The 19,683-nt window shown below is 41.4% G+C and overlaps 1 protein-coding gene across 1 annotated transcript in view; it reads right to left on the reverse strand.

Annotated features, from left to right (window-relative positions):
• Nucleotides 1–428: 428 nt before the first annotated feature.
• Nucleotides 429–19,683, reverse strand: part of LOC135080848 (coiled-coil domain-containing protein lobo) — a 165,696-nt gene continuing 146,441 nt past the window's right edge. Inside the window, exons 3-11 of the mRNA XM_063975574.1 lie at nucleotides 6,325–6,519; nucleotides 5,409–5,570; nucleotides 4,702–4,887; nucleotides 3,989–4,199; nucleotides 3,301–3,448; nucleotides 3,082–3,191; nucleotides 2,665–2,812; nucleotides 2,042–2,318; nucleotides 429–497 (exon numbers count right to left, since the gene is read on the reverse strand). Coding sequence (XP_063831644.1) covers nucleotides 429–497; nucleotides 2,042–2,318; nucleotides 2,665–2,812; nucleotides 3,082–3,191; nucleotides 3,301–3,448; nucleotides 3,989–4,199; nucleotides 4,702–4,887; nucleotides 5,409–5,570; nucleotides 6,325–6,519 — 1,506 coding nt within the window. The remainder of the gene's footprint in view (nucleotides 498–2,041; nucleotides 2,319–2,664; nucleotides 2,813–3,081; nucleotides 3,192–3,300; nucleotides 3,449–3,988; nucleotides 4,200–4,701; nucleotides 4,888–5,408; nucleotides 5,571–6,324; nucleotides 6,520–19,683) is intronic.

Below are 19,683 nucleotides of genomic sequence, written 5' to 3' on the forward strand. Positions count from 1 at the left end.
ATCTTGAATAGGTTATCGGGGGCCGTTGAACCTCTTTTGCGTAGGGAACAGGCTGGCTTCCGCCCGAACCACTCGTGTACCGACCAGATCAATACTTCGCGTATCATTTCGGAGCAAACATCAGAATGGCAAAGGGAAGTCTACCTAACCTTTGTAGACTTTGAAAAAGCCTTTGATACGCTGAAGTGGGCAAGTATATGGTCGCGACTCGCTGACATTGGTGTCCCGCCGAAAATCATCGACCTACTGAAGGCCATCTACAGGAAATATTCTTGTACGGTGACTCACGACGGCCTCATCTCCGAAGGAAGGAAGGCTGCCTGCTTTCGCCCCTTCTCTTTCTGGTTGTCTTGGATGGAGTCATGAATCGCGCATATCAAGACCAACGGCGTGGAATAGAGTGGGGTATAATCGGAGTCTTAGAAGACTTAGATTATGCTGATGACCTCTGTTTGCTGAGCCACACGCATCACGATATGCAATCCAAACTTGATGACCTACATCGAGAAGCGGGTATCACAGGGCTCAAAATTAACTGCCGGAAGACCCGACAGCACTTCCACCCCCATCACTTAGATGGTTGGCAGTCCACAACAGTACGTTTCTCTAGAAACTTTCTGCCCCGTACAACCAAACTGTGGAATGGACTGTCGTCTGCGGTGTTTCCGGACGGATACGACCTGCAAGCTTTCAAGAGGAGAGCGTATCTTTACCTTAAAGGCCGGCAACGCACCTGTAACGCCCCTGGGTCTGCGGGTGTCTATGGGCGACGGTAATCACTTACCATCAGGTGATCCGTTTGCTCGTTTGCCTCCTATCACATAAAAAAAAAAAAAAAAAACCCAAGAGATGCGATCTGGAGTGAGAAATTGCACGCCATTACGGATTGGTGCAGAGGATGTGGCACGAGTCCACAATTTCACCTACCTCGGGAGCGTCGTGTCAGAAACTGGAGGTACCGAAGAGGACATCACTTCGCGCATTGCCAAGGCCAGAGCTACCTTCGCACAACTTCGCCCAATATGGCAGTCACGGAAATTGACCCGAAGGGTCAAGATCAAAATATTCGGGTCCAACGTTAAATCCGTTCTGCTCTATGGGTGTGAAACGTGGAAGGTCACCAAGGTTATCTCGCACCAGCTGCAGGTCTTCATCAACCGCTGCCTTCGCCGAATTCTCGGCATATACTGGCCCGAGAAAATCTCCAACGTCGAGCTATTGGAACGCTGCCACGAAATTCCGATCGACCAGCAGATCAAGCGCCGCAAGTGGAACTGGATTGGCCACACTCTCCGAAGGGACCCCGATCACATCCCTAAGCAGGCTCTGGATTGGAATCCCCAAGGAAAACGCAAACGTGGTCGACCCAGGCAAACTTGGCGGCGCACTGTAGCGGACGAGGCGAAGAAGATCGGCAAGACCTGGAGCGAGATCAAGCGAGAAGCTCAAGACCGAACGAGATGGAGGACTGTTGTGGACGCCCTCTGCCCCATCTAGGGGACATAGGACCATAAGTCAAGTAAGTCATTATACAGGGTGGAATTTTGTAATGCCACCTGGAGGGAAAGTACTCTTAATACTGTAGATAGAAAATTTTACTGAAAGAAAACATTCCTTTATTTTTAAAAAGAAAGAGAACTGCATTCAAAGATTTTCGTAATTTTTTCGAGAATTCACTACCATACCATACAATTTTCTGTAAATAATTAAGATAATTTAAGATTTCATGGTTTTCCTTTCATTTGATTTAATAAGTTTGTTAGAGAGATTTCATCCTTATACTTAACCTTAGGGTTAATCGATCGATGCAATAAAAATACAGGGTGTAATTTTTAACAGATTGTAGTTGGTTCGATTCCCGGGTGTAGCATGCAATTTTTTGGAAATCTTTGAATGCAGTTCTATTTCTTTTTAAAAATAAAGGAATGTTTTCTTTGAGAAAAATTTTCTATCTACAATATTAAAAGTACTTTCCCTCCAGGTGGCATTACAAAATTCCACCCTGTATAGGTAGGTTAGGCAATCAATAAATATAACTCACAATGTACCCAGACGTCTTGTCAGGATAAAACAATATCCTGCCCCCAGTCTCAGCCAAGTTAGGTTTGATGAAGTGCCTAGTGTTATTCGTCACAAAGTTGTACGCATAGTGGTACAGCAGCTCTATGGTGTTTTCCTGGATATGGAATATCTTCTTCCAGACGTCGTCCTTGGACTCTATGGCGTAGTTCCTGCTGTAAGTCTCTACCACGTCTTTCACTTGCCGCTTGGGTTCTGCTTTGTTCCCTTCGGTATATGTTATTATTCGGGATTCTAGTCTGTAAATGAAACATTAACGGCAACAAAAAAGTAGGTAATTTTAACAAAACAAAGAAATTAAAAACAAAAAACCTGGGTATTCGAGTAGCTCACATTGAGGCTCAAATTCAAATTAATAGCACTATCTCCAAATTTAAAAAGTAATGCGGTATCTGAACCATTTAAACTATTTGTGAAAAAGCCAAATCTGATTCCAATGAACAGAAGTTCTTTTTACTGTCAGAGCATGTAGGTAGACTCAATCGAGCCATGTCTGACGTCTCTATATAAAGTTACATTACAACTACGTGGATGGATACTAATTAAGTCAAAGCTACTTAGTATTCCTGAGTTCTAATCAAACACCTATCATCTCTGTTGGTGTAGTGCTCATCAAAGGTCAGAGGCGAGCAGACCAGCTTGGTCAGGTGGTCTAACCGGGCGTAGTAGTTGAACTCCAGCGTGCGGACCCCTTCCACTGACACGATGGGGGCATCGATGGAGTACACGTGTTCTGGAATAGTCATTTCAATAGTAAAAATTGGTTCTCTCAAAACCCAAGGATAGAATACGTTACCTGTCCCTGTATTCTAAGGCTGAGTTGCACCACCTAACTTTGACCGTAACTAAAACGTTATCCGGCGTTTTTTGTATGGAGTTTGACAGATTTTTGACGTTTGTCAAAGTTAAAGTAAGATGGTGCAACCCAGCCTTAATCTCATAGTTAAGATGAAAGTGATCTTTATAAACCCATGAGATGAAATTAGTATCAAGATGACTCACTTATAAGGTGATCCTTTCTGCCAATCCCGAAAGTTTCACGAATTTCTCTACCAACATGATCTATCTTTACAGTTTCCATCTTGTCGACTCGATTTTTGTACCATTCGTACCTGAAAATAATTTATCTATTAAAACAAAGTCTGTGGTTAAGTTTGAAGATAAACAGAAGGAATAAAATTATTTATCCTGTTTGGATTGGTTTTTTGAAAAAAATCTTACGTCAATAATGGTACAGTGTACGCGTAATCATCAAAAATCTTGACTCGCTTCACAATCCCATCCCTCTCGGAGTACGGTGCGAACTTCTCCAAAACCACCTTCTTGTAACGTATCACTTTATAGCTGCCCGGGTATCTTTGCTCGTATTCTGAAACAGGCGTAACTATTGTGATGGATATATTATTATGTACTAGACTTTCTGGAGCATTTCTATGTAATGTAACGTTCTTACGAAAGGTAGACAATGGTAATAGCTCAGTGTCCAATACACGTTTGATTCGTGAAAGGGTTCACTAAAACATGTCATAGAGCGGCCTGTTACAAGTAAATGCTCTAGTTTATTTATTTATTTGAACACCAACAAGGTTACATTGAGGCTTCACAAAAGTAACTATAAAAAATGACACTTGTTAAATTATTATACGCATCTTAAGAGTATCTTAGATACATTGGCAGTGTGACATAGCGCAACGTCTCTACTATAGATCGTTTCATCCACGAAGACGCACCCCACCAATTTTTGGTCGAAGGAAGCGCGGGGTGCGGGGAGTTTGATCCGAGCAATCTGAGCGTCATTATTGTAGTGTGCGTGTGCACTGATAATTTAGCGTGTACCGATAACACTCATGAAAACATTAGCGGAAGAATGGAAGGGCGCGTCTTCGTGGATGAATCGATCTATACCTACCATCAGCGCTAATGTCCAGCTTCTCCACCCAGCTGGCGGGTATGTCCAGATGCTTCTCCGTCTCCACAGCGGTTCGCTTGTCAGCCACGTCGATGCCCACGAATAGACGGCGGTGGAAGGGCTCTCCAGCAATCAGGTGCTCCCAGCAGGTCAGGTCCATCAGGTCGAAGTTGAGCGCGCCGAGGCCGTCGGCACAGCTTTGCAGGTTCACCTTTAGTTAGGACGTTGGAGGAGGTAACTTCGAGTTGGGTTATTATTATACATTAATTAATGTATTATTTTCGTAATATTATTTTTGTGTTATAATAGTTAAAATTTGTATGCATTTTTCTGGTGTAAATAACGATAAAGTTGAGGATGTTTTTCTAATTTTGGTGGAGGTATAGTTGAGAGGAAGGAGACTTCTGTATAACAGAGAGGAAGAGCACAACAATAACAACTACGTATCTTAATAAAATTCTGCGATTTCCATGCCAAAAGGCGAAGAAAATCGGCAGAAAACGCGAAGCTCAAGACCGAACGCGATGGAGGACTGTTGTGGACGCTCTCTGCCCCATCTAGGGGACATAGGACCTTAAGTCAAGTAAGTTATTCTATTCTAAGTTATGCCAAATGTTTTATTTGAGTTTGAGCTTGCACCAGTCGTCGATTAGGTCTGGCTTACGATGATTGGTCTATGATGCTACTAGCTATCTACCTCACTATCTACTCACATAGTAGTTCTCATGGTTATACACCGATTCCAGGTTCTGGTACTGCGGCGCGTCCAGCGAGTGTGCCTTGCCCTCGCTGGGCTCGATGAAGAAGGGTACTTCCACTCCCATGGGCCCAGGCAGTATTAGCACCCAGGCATGGGTGCGCCAACCATCGATGGGGTCTGGAAGCGGGGCTTCTAGCTCCTGTCGAATACCGTCGTTATTTTATAGTAATAAAAATAATCTTAAGACAAGATATGCTGTGGATCCCTAAAACTTTAGCTTAATAAGAGTGTCTTTAAAAGAGTAAGTAGCATATTATTATATGACGCAGACAGACTAATACCACATCACACACTGCTTTAATTTAATAATCATTCATTTGAGCAGTTAAAATGTGATTTTCCCATAGATATCATGAAGTTTTGCCAACTTTTGGCTGATTTTTTACTTTATTTCAAAGCTAGTAAAACGGTGCACTATTAAATATTAGCATTACGTTCTTTTAGGGCCAGAATAGACGGCGCAATGCGATTGCAATGCATTTCAAATCAGCTTCAAAATAGTCGTAGCAGCATGTGCGGTTTCTTTTAGGACTCTATGGGAGAAATTCAAATGAAATTCTAAAGTAAGTAGAAGTTGTTGTTGCGTTGCGTTGCGACGTCTATTCTTAGGTTTAGAGAAGTTTTACCACGTAATTATTTGTTAAATTGTTTATTACTTACCGCAATCTTCCTCTGCTTCTCCCTCTCGATCTTGTCAAGCTCGGCCTGCTTCCTCTCGGCCTCCTTGTCGTCCATCTCCTTGCAGTACTTGGAGGTCAGGTCCGGTAGCGGCACCAGCCTGTAGCGAGGTTCTTCGGAAGGCGGCTCGGGCTCTATTATCACCTAAAAATTATACATTATTCGTGGTAAAATATAACGAAAAACATCCTCCTTCGGGTAAAAATAATACACAGTTGTAGCTAAAGAAATTGTAACCTAAATAAATCTATAATTTACACAGCGCCTCTAGCGGTGAATAGCTGTACAAACTTTCATAGACTATTACATGCGTCGTAGCTACGAAATTGTTCCTCGTAGTCTCGTAGTCGTAGCAGTCGTAGGAACACAACTTTACCTCTGCCACGATTTTTTCCAATAGAGTTACTAAACAGTCAGCAGCTTTCGCCATCGTTTACTTATGTTTCTATACGTTTTTTTATGTAGAAATAACAGTGTTGCAGTATGGTTCATCATCATCGGCATTTCAGCTATAAAACCTCCAACTTCTGAGCAAAGGCCTACCTCAGCATGAACAGATTTATGGTAAGTCACAAACGATGAAGTTCACTAACTTCTCTCTCGTCGTATCTCGCATTTGGCGCAGCCTATGGCCACGTACGCGTCGTAGCCGGCGCCGATGAGCCACGACACCGTCACGTGCGTATATTCTTTCTTTTTCTTTTAATACTGACCTCTCTCTCGTCTGGTATCTCCGGGCATATGGTCCTATACCGATACCCAATGGCCATGCAGATGTCCCGCTTGGCGCAGCCAACGACCACGTATGCGTCGTAGCCGGCGCCGATGAGCCACGACACCGCGACCGTCACGTACGTATTAAATTCATATTATTTCTGTCTTTTTTTTTAATACTGACCTCTCTCTCGTCGGGGATCTCCGGGCATATGGTCCTGTACCGTATGGCCATGCAGATGTCGCGTTTGGCGCAGCCGACGACCACGTACGCGTCGAAACCGGCGCCGATCAGCCACGACACCGTCACGTGCGCCAGCTCGAACGGGTTGCCGCTGCGGCGGATGATGGCGGTGTAGGGAGACATCAGACGCTCCGGCTGGAAAATTGGGGGACTTTAGGGCCTATGGACATTGCGTTTCTTAAGTGAAGTGGACGCGCGTTTTAGCACTGCAGATGTAGATGCGATAGCAGACGCGACACACGTTACACGAAAGTCGGATCCAGTCTGTCTGTCTACGACTCTATGTCTATAACGTTTGTAGGAAAAAATGCGCCTTCGACGCGTTTAAAAAACGTGTTGGGCCCTTAGTAAGCAAATAGTTTTTTAAAATCGAGGATAAATTGAATTATTAAAATAAACTGAATACGATTCAACATTAATTAAACACGATAGAGTTCTAGCAAGTATGAACCTTAACTGGAGTGATGTAGGGTGTGTTTTTCATCATAATCATTTTAAGAAGTACTTTGCAATACACGATGTAGGTACTAGCGCGATATGAAAAATGTTATCAATAGAAATTTTTGGGAATTTTCCAGCTTTTCATGCCATTAGTGCCATCTGTGATCGACTGGACGAACTGCGCGAAAGTGATTAGGGTTCATTGCTTTCAGTTCGGCGTTCTAAACTTACAGCAAGAGTTCCTGTATGCGTCACTAGATGGCAGTGTGCACTGCTTAGTATTAGCGGGAAACAAAGGACTAGCGATCAGCTGTTTTCCTACTCATAACTTGATGATGAGTAATGTTGTAAATGAACCAGCTGACTAACTTAAATGAAGCATGATGCAGTAAATGGGACTTTGATAGATTTGGGCCTACGCTACGCAGTTGGCAAAGGACTAATTTTGGAGTGTTAATATGTAATTTAAGTAGGTATTTTTGTATGTTTTAATATCCTCTTTTACGAAATGCATATTTTGCGAAAATTTAATTTAGAGCCGAGTGCTCATTTTGCTCATGTAGCTTACAGTTGTTCGTCGATTATACATTACGTACTATTATAAGAGTACTAGATATATTTACGTTGCTATTATATTATTGCTTTGCATCAACTTATTTAGCCTTCTAAATGTACGGATTTCCAAAAGGACAAGATATCCCAGGTAAAGTTTGGAGTTATAACGTTATTATTTGAAACAAAAGCGCCTAAAGCTCGATCACAACAGATAAACACTGAGCCAAAGCACGAGGCGCAAAGTTTCCGTTTGTTTTGGCTGGAATAACCGGTGCAAAGGGCTGGGAGGGGGTGGTAGGGCTGCTTGCCATGCTTTTTGCACTTTTGTTGAAAACTTAAGTTTATCTTCTTTTTGGCTTTTTTATTCTATGCTATCTTTTTTTCATTAATTGCTAGAATTTGTTCGCGTAGTTGTTGCTCGTAAGTGGGTAATTTTCATGATTGAAATAAGTTATTATAGTTTCTTTAAAGGTATTATTTTGTGTCTAATCAAAGTCAATGACAGTTTAAGAAATAATACACATCCGATTGTTAGATTTGGTTTAGTTCTAAATCATAACAGAGCTTTAAGTAACCACATTTTTTTCTAGAATACCACTGGTCAAGCGTGTTTGACGATTCTTTGGGCCAAATAATATTGTGAGACGATTTTTCTACGATAAATCCAACCTTACATTGTATTACTCAATTTAAGTTACCTATTCATTGTTTTCGCGTTACCCCGACCCCAACTTGTCCAAAGGTTTTGTCTATTTGCCGAAAAAACCGATTTCGAAGTTAGCAGCCCTACGCCCGGGGGACTCCCTTTCAAAATGAATTCGAAGTTCGAAAACAAAGTCGGTTGCCGCAACTTTTGCCGGCGACTTTCGCTTTCGGATGAAAACTTCGTTCACTCTCGCTATCAATTTTTCCTTTGGCCACCACTTTTATTGTTGCTCCACGATTTAGTTTGTGGAATGTGAAGGGCAAGTGCATTGACTCTGGAATTGGGAGTTTCCAGTCCGTAAGTTATAGGCGTGGTAATTTTTCGTAGGGGTTGGGTTATTAAAGGCTCGGCAAAAGTTTAGGTACGCAATTGAATTGAGATTAATACATGCTAAATATTTGTATCTTTCGTTTTCTCTGATTGAAAAGAGATGGGTTAATTAGTCTAAAGTAATGTAAAGATTACTTGAATCCTTGCTTTCTTAAGTTAACTTTTTCCAGGGTTTTCCGCGTGATGTTCTTTAATGTAGATGTGTGTTTGTTACTAAGTACCTAAAGTAAATACTAAGTATAATTACTTTATTGCAAAAAGGTAGTTGGAAGTCAAAGGGAGTAATTGCATATTGACATTTAGCATCCTTATTCGACAAATTAGTAGTATCATTGATTGATAGAAAATAATATCAGAAACTATCAGACAAAGGAACTTAAGGTAGGTATTAGCCAACTCCTCAAACCATTCGATTGCGAGTATCTCGATATCATCAAGTTTACGGTCTAATTGGCACCTGAAACCGAATTTGAGTCCCCGTTTGGCGAATACGATACCCTTACACAATGTATTTTCCAGCTCAAGAAATAGTCCGATAGCAACCGCAACGCCGAGCCCCGAGCGTCTTGCCGGGAACGCTCGGTCAAGCTTGCTCAAAGCGGAGCGAGCGCTAATTTGCACGCTGCAGCCTGCGCACAGTACAGCCAAGGACAGTAGCTGTGCTGTATCGTAGGATTAGAATTAATATACGAGAGGGGCTGGAGGAGGTCATATCTGTCCCAGACGCCACGTATCTACCAAAACACTGAAAAAAGCTGAGCAAGTCTGTTTAAAAATGCAGCACAATTGAGCAAGACAATGACCAAATTTCCAAACACCAAAAGCCAATCACCAACATTCTTGGTGGAAAATCCAACTGGAATTTGGGTGTTGAATGCCATTATAAAAATTCAAATTCTTTATTATGTAGCAGGTATGTATTGTATGTCCTTTTCAGAGTCCATTTCAAACATAGCGTACCTTACAACTACTTTGAAACAACATATCGGCTACTTAGTGCTGAGAAAAAGTGGCGGAAGGAATTCAGTTAGCTTTGTTACTGTGATATGACGTGATGTGATTAATATTGTGGCCATGAGCTTTCTGAGTTTCCCTGCCTGATCGAATCAGAAATGAGGAGATCCGTAGGAGAACCAGAATGACATAGCCCGCAGAATCGCTAAAATCAAGTGGCAGTGGGCGGGGCACATAGCTCGTAGAGCTGATGGCCGCTGGGGCAGGAAAGTTCTTGAGTGACGACCACGAGCCGGAAGACGTAGCGTGGGCAGGCCTCCCACTAGGTGGACCGATCTGGTGAGGGTCGCGGGAGGTGCCTGGATGCGAGCGGCGCAGGACCGGTCTTTGTGGAAAGCCTTGGGGGAGGTCTTTCGGCTGATACGAACGAGCTTTCTGTGCCTAATCTCTTTGTATTGCCAGTGTGCAGGCTCTGTCTGAGACCAGAATATACTCGTATGTAACGAGCGGTATATGCGGTAACCTAGATTCGGCCAAATGAGCGTCCATTCTGGACGTGTCCATAGGTAATTGGGGTCTACGTCTTCGGAAGCGTCGGCAGTTCTTTAATTGCACATGAACTATAGATACTTAGCAGTCTCGGCACTTGGATGGTTCCTTTGACTTCATAAATAATAGAAAACCTAGAAAAATATGAACACTAGCGATAACTACAGAAAGAAATATAGCGCTCTACCTATCCCTTTGTTCCCTGTAGTTCCAAACAAGTTAATGTAAAAGTAAACTTGAATTTAGAGATAATTTATTTTGCCAAAGTAGGTTTTAACTACCTACCTGCACGCAGCAGGCAGGAACTTTATGCTTGGAATGAGGCAATCTGCAAAAGTTCAGCTTCAAAAGTGACCGAAAAATCGCAGATTAGGAATGTCAGAGACCATCAAGTAGGTAAGTTAGGGCGAGTTTCAAACTTCTAAAAGTCATATTGGGATTTGTGATCCCACACATCGTCTTTTGACTTTAAACATTTCGGCACATATTTTTGCATACTAAATGCATTGTTCTCCACAATCTCCACGTTCGTCTTTCGACTCGCGCTAGGGAGGGGTCACCTGCCGTTATCGATGCGGGCCAGCAAGACCGCTGTATCGATTCGTCCAGCGGGGCGCGAGCGTCGCCGGCGCGTACAAACGCCACTCATGCGAGCCCGTGCTGCGCCTCTAATTGAATACGGTGGGACAAAAACTATCGATATCGATAATATAATTTATTTCTAATGTTTTTAAATTTATTTATTTTTATGTTTTATAGGAATTATAAAAGTTGTTAATGTTTACGTATTTTAAGTTAATCGTAGAATAAATATTATATTTGGTACTGTTACATTCTTAAATAATAAGCGCATTTTCATTTATATTGATCCGTAACTAATCACACACAGTTTAACCTATAGGTATAATATTTTTCATTGCAGGCTTTAAAAACTAAGCTACGATTCGAATTCTTATGGCAGACATTTATATTAATACTAGCGACCCGCCCCTGCTTCGCACAGGTACAAATTATACTTAAAACCTTCCTCTTGAATCACTATCTATAAAAAATCCACATCAAAATCTATTGCGTAGTTTTAAAGATCTAAGCATACATAGTGACAGACAGACAAGAAAGAGACTATGTTTTATATTAAGTAGTGATAATCAATAAAATCTCCGATGGTGTGCACTGTGCACATAGCTGGGCACCTATAAATAGACATAAAGGCAGCGCAGAAAAATAAACTTATAACAAAGTCGCATAACATATAATTTTTTATCGATAATACGAGAATAAAACGAGCATGACCGTACGTAATAGGGCGCTCCAAGAACGGCGGCAGTCCGCGCGAGTGATTCGCGCCACCCGCCGCCGCACGGTCGCGACGCGGGCTAGGGATGTTACATTATTTCTTTTTTGCATGTTTTTATCGATATTCTTCTTGAACTTTTGTTTGATTAGATATTTTCATGAAATATTTTTTATAGAGATATGGGTACATACTGACGTCGAATTGAGGTGTGAAACATGATTGTAAATGTAATTTAACTTTAAAGATGCTCGATAAATGATTAAGTATTTCATTTCAAGTTAGGAGCCTTTGAGACTGAGTTAGATTGTTGGGAACAACGAAGGCCGGTGAAAAGTTTGTACTCCCAGCGGTATCTCGCCGCTAGAGTAAACAGAGCCTGTCCCAGCCCGCGAGCGGCAAACAAAGGAGTGTTTTTGTCACGCGGCGCCGCCCTCCCGCGGCGATCGTGGCCGTGGCGACGAGCGGCCGCGGATCGATAGCCAGCTCCAGATCTCGGCCTACGCCGCCTCGCCGACCATTTGCCTACCTCGACGCCTCGAGCTCGTGTGTACATAACCTCCACCCACCACCCGATACACCCCCGCAGATTACCGCCTACAAAGCAAACTTCATTGGTACGTGCATGCAATATGCGCAAGGAGGCCGAATTGCGCCTCGGACGCAACCCAGATTGCTTTGATATCCTAGCCCCGGCTATTGCATGTCGAATCTTAGGCAAAGGCTCTATTTCGCACTGTTTCCGTGTACGTCTTGGACCGCAAACACGTTAATTACTCAACCGAAGGCGAACCAGGCCGGTATTATCTTGAAAGCCGCCGCTCTATACAACCCAAGTTTGCGCTTCGACTGAATTTCAGTCCATGTACTGAAACACAAAGCCATGGATACATAAAGCCATATTCAACGACATTCGATTCAAATCAATCCTTTGTTATGTACTCACTCACTGTAAAATCATTACATTAAATCAAATGACCTAAGTCACGTTAACGCTTAAGGTCCAAATATTTAGGATAATAGGAGGTCAAAGTCAAAGTCAAAACTTGTTTGAATTACCTACATGCAGCATAACAATAAATGCCATTTAGATTCAAAGTTAAAAGAACGATACTTAATTATACACTCAGCGTTAAACTAATATACAAAAAGTTTGATATTTCACAAATGCACCAATCCCATCCTCATCTAAAAACATAATGAGCAATTAACATAAAAAAGCCCAATGCAATTCAAATTGTGTAATTAATTAGAAGTCAAGGGAATGCACGCGACACGCCAAACACGAATGAATATCAATTGGGAGGGCGGGAGTGCCGTAAATCGGCCAAGTGCAGCGACTCCGAACTCCCTCGGACGAAAGTGGGAAAGTTCGCATTTACATATTGGCCTCGGCGACGAATTTCCATTGAAACTTCTAACGCCGACTACGCCGTGGAAACTTTTACGGGCGCGTTTTTGATTTATATGCGTAGTTGCGACGCGTTGCGTGTTAACTTAGGTGCAAAATAAACTTTGGTAGTGCGTAATTGAGCCTGAATAATTGAATTAATTCAGGATAGAGCTTACCAGGACCTTTTGGAAATCTCTTAAAAACTGAAAACAGGTTTCTATTATCTTGGTTGTACTAATTTAACTTTAAACATAACTAAAAAGAAAAAACCGTGGACTTATAATAATTTTAAAGAAACCTCATTAGACAGCACTAATTCAAATGTACTGACATTTATTTTGCTATCAAAGGACGTATCCACGGAGCCAATGCACAAAAAATAGATGCATAATGTATCCCCCGATCCGAGCAAAGAGAGTTAACGGCATCCTCTCTCTCATAATAAAGAGGAGCGCAAAACAAACAATAAAGCTCTGAATGAAATGAGTACGGGCGCTGAATGTGAATGGACTGCGGTGTCGCAGCGCGATCGCGGCCGCTGCTTTTGGGAATATTTTAGCGTATTTCAATAAAGGCGCGACATCTTTAATCTAGGGATCGGGTAGGGGCATAAATCTTGCAGGTCCGGAGCGAGTTCTGAATCATTTAGCGTGGCGCGCCCCGCGCTTCCGTCCGGCACGTGCTGCCCCCGCCCCCGCGCCGAGCCGCGTCTGTCTTGCCGAGACAAAGGGGCGGTAGGGATGCCGCGAGGACGTATAGTATCGATAAAATAAATAGGGTTTTAATTGGACTTTTGTACGACTGTGATGTGGCAGACATGAATGAGCGAATGATTTAATCTGACAATCTCGTAGCAGTTTGTCAAAAAGCTTTAGAATGGTAAGTTATCGTTTTAAATACATACTACATGATACAATATTTACAGTAACTTTAAAAATATTTGTGAAGTAGTAAAGTATTGATATTACACGTCAAACTTATATGAAGAATTTAGCATGATAATTTGTCGAAAAATAAAATTCTAACACGAGGATACCTTAAATAGGAATAATTCTCCACTTATTCTCGAATGGAGTTATTAATTTTGCGAGCTAAGTAAGGCTAAATGCATAATATCTTTTCTGTTTTTTTTTATTCAGAGGAATCTCAATCCTGATGTCTTTAGCATGAAAATAAGATGTTCTTAACGTTCTCTGAAAAATTTAATTTAAACCATCCATTAAATTTATGGCTCGATAACATCCCTGGTACGTCCCTAACACACGACGTCCGAGCCGCCTCTAATTTGAATTCACGGAGACTCCGCGACGCGTCCGCCGCGTCGGCCGCGCCCGACTTAATGAATCGCGAGGGGGTGGGTGGCCCCCGGTGGGGTAGGGGGGCGATCGGACGGCCACCGCATCCTCCGCGCGGATAAGTGACGCCCGTGTTGCTCGTGCCTATATACGCCTTATGTACCACATAGCCACCGGCCTGTACCTACGTAACGCTCGCCAAATTTATGTCCCGCACATGTCTAGAGACCGCGGCGTACCTTTCGAGGGATTTTGCGTGTTTACGTACAAACGGACCCCGTAAGATATTCGAGACGGAATTTTGCGTGGACCCTTATTGATGAAATGGACGGTCGGGTCCACGTAATCCTTTCGAGCACTTGCCCAGACGCGGTTTTGATTAATTATTAATTAAACGGATTTTTCCTAGAGCTGGCATTGTTGCTAACCAGAAGGTTGTAGTATAGCGTATCACAACACAACAGAAATAGCATAGAGTCGTACATTTGTCATTGGCAAATAAACATTTCATGAACTGTTTGATACTCTTACCAGCTATTCTAGTAGGCACCAGTTCAAGTAGTAACTCTAATAAATATTTTCAACTCTTTACAAAATACAATAAAGATTTTTTCATTTAAATTTTAGAAAGACAAGTTTTTCGTAAGACCATCGACGAGGTCTGATCAAAAACAGTTTATGTTCAATCATATTTATTTCTCAAATCTAAAAACAAGAATAACAGAATCGCATGTCAAACAACATCTGCCTACTTAATAACTTCAAGCAATTTCCATGCTGAGTCCCCCAAAGTCAATCGATGTACCTATTTCCATATAATAACTCGATGGTTATTGAGAGCGCGTACCTCGCTCGGGGCCATATGTCCGAATCTAAGTCGACTGTAAACAAAAACTTGCTAATGGGCAATTATGCAAATACGCGGCCGGGATGACCAATCAAATCGCAGTAAATTATTCAGCCGAAATCGCCTCGAGCATTTCGTTTGGATATCGATACCTTTGTTACTAATCTATTGCTAACGACCCATCACTAGATATTCATATTGTTGACGAAAAAATACGAATGTAATCCACAAGTGCTGTTTAATTAAAGTTTGCAATACAAAAGCTTCAACCAACACTTCTTTGCACTTTTCAGACTAAGATGTTTTAAGAAGAGAATATAAATAAATTTGTATTTCATTTTTGAAAATATATTTCCATACCATAACGATAAAAACAACACTTATTTATTAGTGATGTAGATAGGTTCTAATGTCACTAGTTTTTATTAAAATATCACCCGTAATTAAAAACAGGGGTGTGTATAAATCAACAGCGATATCGATCGAGCGATTAATAGTATCGATACTGAATTATTATAAACTGCCTATAGTTCACTATCAGTTAAATCGATAGATTTAGAAAGTAGGTCAGCATGATCGATAATTTCAATAATTTCAAACACTTTCAAAACGCCTTTTTCAAAACGGAACTTTTGTAATAAATAGAAAATCATACCGAAAGAAAGATCATAGAAAACTATCAAATTTTATTAAAATTAGTGAGACTAACCAATAAACGACTGAGACGAACAAAAAAAAAATAGGATCAACATTATTTTGTTTGGTATTAGTATCAATTGCCTACAATTTTTTAGCAAAATAATTCAAGTTTGCATTACTTTAAGAGTATTCGAATCTTAGATGAAGAGGAAAGAATTTATATTTAAGTTATTTGATTGCAAAACGCCTACAGTAAGAAGGTACGGCTTTTCTATACTTCTTAGTGTGATAGGTTCACAGCTAATGCGTAAAATAAACGAGGTATAGAGAGACCCAATCTCTTTGCAACTTTTTGCGCCAGCTCCGTTCCAAAGACAAAAGACGGCACGGTCCGCTAAGTTTATTTCGCTTAAATAAGTACGTCTATGTAGGTATACGTATGTATGTGCCTATTACGGCACAAAACACGCGAGTCGGGATTATTCACCCTTGTCCCCCGGTGCTCGGAATCGCGGGGGGGTCGGTGAGACCCGCGGGGGCCGGTGAGACCCGCGGGCGTCGCGAGCCGTGGGAGCACGGTCGCGGGTCAGTGTGTGTCACTCTGGCGGTGTCACAAAGAAAAACCTTTAGTTCAATAATGTGTGAACTAAAAAAAATACCACAATGTTCCTGAATGGTTGGAAATTATTAAAACAGGGACTGAAACTCGTTGGAAAACTTTGCAATATTTGATAATTTAGGAGTTATTTAACGTTATTAAGAGTCCATAATAATATTCAATAACTTCTAAATTATGCAGCAGCAGAAGCTTTTAATAGAACCTACAACTTAAATTGAGATGAAGGTTGATTAAATCCATGTGTAACAAAAATAATTGCTTCTGTCCTAACATTGTGGCTCTAAAATTTAATATTAAAAACTTGTGGTTATTTTGTAAATTTTTGTAAAAGTATACATATTAAGAATCTACACGTGCCCCCGCCGACATAACTCACACCGAGCGGTCCTTCGGAGCGTGGTCCGCGCGGCCATTATCCGATAATCACGCGATATCGATTGGCGACGTGCGTGACGCGCGCCGCACTAATTCGGGGGATCGCAGACATGTGAATGTCCCCCCAAAATTGCGCCTCGAAAGAGAATGCTAGCGGAAAGAAAAAAAATAGAGTCGTAATATTCACTTTTAAAGTTGTAATCATTAAAACAAAATTTGATTTTGTCTAAATTCATGCCAGCTAACTGTTCATGTAAGAGTAGGCACACACCGTTGATTTTTCGTCGGCCGATAGTTTAGTCGGGTAGTTGATCAGTATGGGCATGTATAATGGGAGTGCGCACACTACGCCGATTCGATTTGGCCGATTCTTCATACAATTTAAAATCGGGCACAACTATCGGCCAACTAAAAATCAACGGTGTGCGCCTACTCTAAAGAAAGCTTTTCAAATCGTAACCCGTTGGTTGTGTTGAGTTTAACATAAATGTAAATAATGTTTACACAACTCATAGGTATTAGCTAATCGATTTTATTGAACACACAACAAAATGAACTAATGAAAAATACAAAAAACTTGGAAAGTGCTTTATCTGTACTACTTCTGAAATCTGAAGATACACCCCATGCTCTACAAAATACCAATGTTAAAAATATGAATATTATTATCTCTGCATGCTCACATTAAACATCTCCTACGTCGTCTACAGAAGGAAACTATTGAATGAATACCAACCTAGGAATTATTTATATGGGTTCTGTAACTGCCTACTTTGATTGAAATTATTTTTTTTCAACACATTCGTCAAAATGTCGTGAGCAACAGTGAGAGGCGCCCTCACAGCAACAGGTGACAATCCGAGTTCTTTTATTGCGGCAGAGACTACACATCAACTTTTCACGTTTTACTGAGAGTAATCACCGATTTTATGATAATTTCAAGAATAAACTAAACCAAAAGTTGAGTAATAAATGAAACTTTCAGTGTAGGCACCCAAAAAAAGACATTAGAAATCCTACTAAATTATAAATGCGAAAGTTTGTGTGGATGTTTGTTACTCTTTCACGCAAAAACTACTGAACGGATTTTGATGAAACTTTGCAGTATTATTGCTTATAACCCAGAATAACATATAGGCTCTAATTTATGACGATCTGTGACAAACTAAATTTCACGCGCGTGAAGCCGCGGGCAAAAGCTAGTAAAAAATAATATTCATTGATGGAAAAAGAAAATAGCATTTGTTACTAAGGTTTTGGATGCAAGTAGCACAGGACCGTTCCTTGTGGAAATCCTTGGGGGAGGCCTCTATCCAGCAATGGATGTCATTTAATTTTGACTGAATGAGCATATAGGCTTTTCATGGATTCCCGAAACATGAATTCAATAAAGTAACATGTTTTCAGTTCAGCATTATGATGGAGGTAAAGATGTCCACAAGACCGACAGGCTTTTTGAAATAAGCTTTAGCTGTAAGCGCTTCATTTTCATAATCACGAAGCAGCCAATATGCAAAGGAAGTGCTTAATTACGGCACTTAATTCAACCCTGTAAAGTGAAAGGCAACCTCAACTGCTCAAGCAAACTAACGACAAAAAAAGCGCAGTGATTTCCATTCCCATGCACACGAGGACGTGGTACAATTTCGCCGCCAGGTGGCGTGGAGGCAGCGAGCCTCACGCGTCGCCCGCGGGACGCGACGTGCGGCCCAGCTGCGCGCGCGCCGCGCATCCGCTAGCCTAGTGATGGGGGCGGTCTCGGTGCACATCATTGAACAGTATATCGATAGGTAAATAGTTTTAGAATTGATAACTAAGCGTGATTATTTGATTAGTGTTTGATAGAGTATACATAATGAAAATACCAGAAAAAATATTTGTGAAGCGATAATGGGATCGCGCAGGGCTTTCGTTCGTTCGTTTCAGCCAAATGACGTCCACTGCTGGACAAAGGGCTTTAGAATTTATGTTTTCTGAAATATTTTTAATTTAGGCGAAATGTTCCAAAAGAGTTATTTTTGGTTTGGTACCCAAGGCCCGACACCAAGAGAGTAATGTATAACCATTAGCACAAAATTTTGTGCCCTTAGCAAGTGGCTCAAATCCGCTGAAGGCCCATCTTTCACTCACCCGTTTACAGTTTCTTCCTTCCATTCTCATTTCTTCTTTCTTTCCCTTCTTCGTTCCAGATTAAAATGAATTACAAACTCCACACGACTTTATCCTCGATATCGACATCCGGCGTACTCCCACCACTAGTCCCGCATCGCGGCCGCGGTTTCTTCGCGTGATAGCACTCCCCGGGCGCGATACGATCTCGCGCGAATGTGCGTGACCACATCCTGTGTCCCTTCACGGCGCCCCGTCCCCCGCGCGGCGCCACCCGCGACGCTGCGCGCACGCAACTCCGCTTCCGCCCGGACCACTCGATATCGATACCGGCCTGCGGGTTACACTATTTTTTGCCTTTTTGGGAACGTTGAACTTCTTCGGTAACAATGGAAAAGTGCTTTAAGGATTCAGTTGAGCATCTTGTTTTCGTGTTAAGCCTTTAGCCATGTCTTGTTTTCAGTTAATCAAGAAAAGTTTTTATCTATCTTTTTTGTCAACTATGATATTTTTTCGTTAAATCAGGCAGAGACCAAAAACTTACTACAGTTTCAATAACAGTTTTCAAATTGTTTCTGAAAATTTACTGTTTTCAAGCCCGATACATACAGTACAGTCTTACTTAACTGTTATGAAATTATGTAATTTCGTGATATTTTGCAATGTCATTTCTTGGTCATGAATTCTACATTTTTTATCACAGATCGTTGGCGAAGGATTGTTTTATTCAATAAGCGGACTTAGACTTCAGGGTCATTATCCTTCCTCTAGAAACAAAACCCTTCTGGACGTCTTGCATTATTAACAACTATCCAATTTCTCTTACATACTAAACAGGGAACCCTTTGGTTAAACTAACTAGACTAAAATCGTAAAAGATACAAGCTTGGCCATTAGGGTGTAAGAAACAAGATTATTAGGGTGTAAATAGATTTTAGGGCTGCTTTTTGCACAAAAATCTTAATAGTGTCTACTATAAATTATGTAAAGTAGGTACCTAAACCATTTGGTCAATTTGGTATGAGGCCCCATGTAAGCCAAAATGTGTGGGAAAACCTAATATTCTTAAGAATTAACCAAACAGAGAAACAAAAAGAGGAAGGGAGACCGATTTTCATTAGATTTTGAAAAGTTTTACCAATCACGCCTAGAGTGATTTGTTTTTGGACCTGAATCACAAATTATTGGCGCAC

This window comes from Ostrinia nubilalis, chromosome 18 (genome assembly GCF_963855985.1).
Source record: "Ostrinia nubilalis chromosome 18, ilOstNubi1.1, whole genome shotgun sequence".
Taxonomy (NCBI): Eukaryota; Metazoa; Arthropoda; class Insecta; order Lepidoptera; family Crambidae; genus Ostrinia; species Ostrinia nubilalis.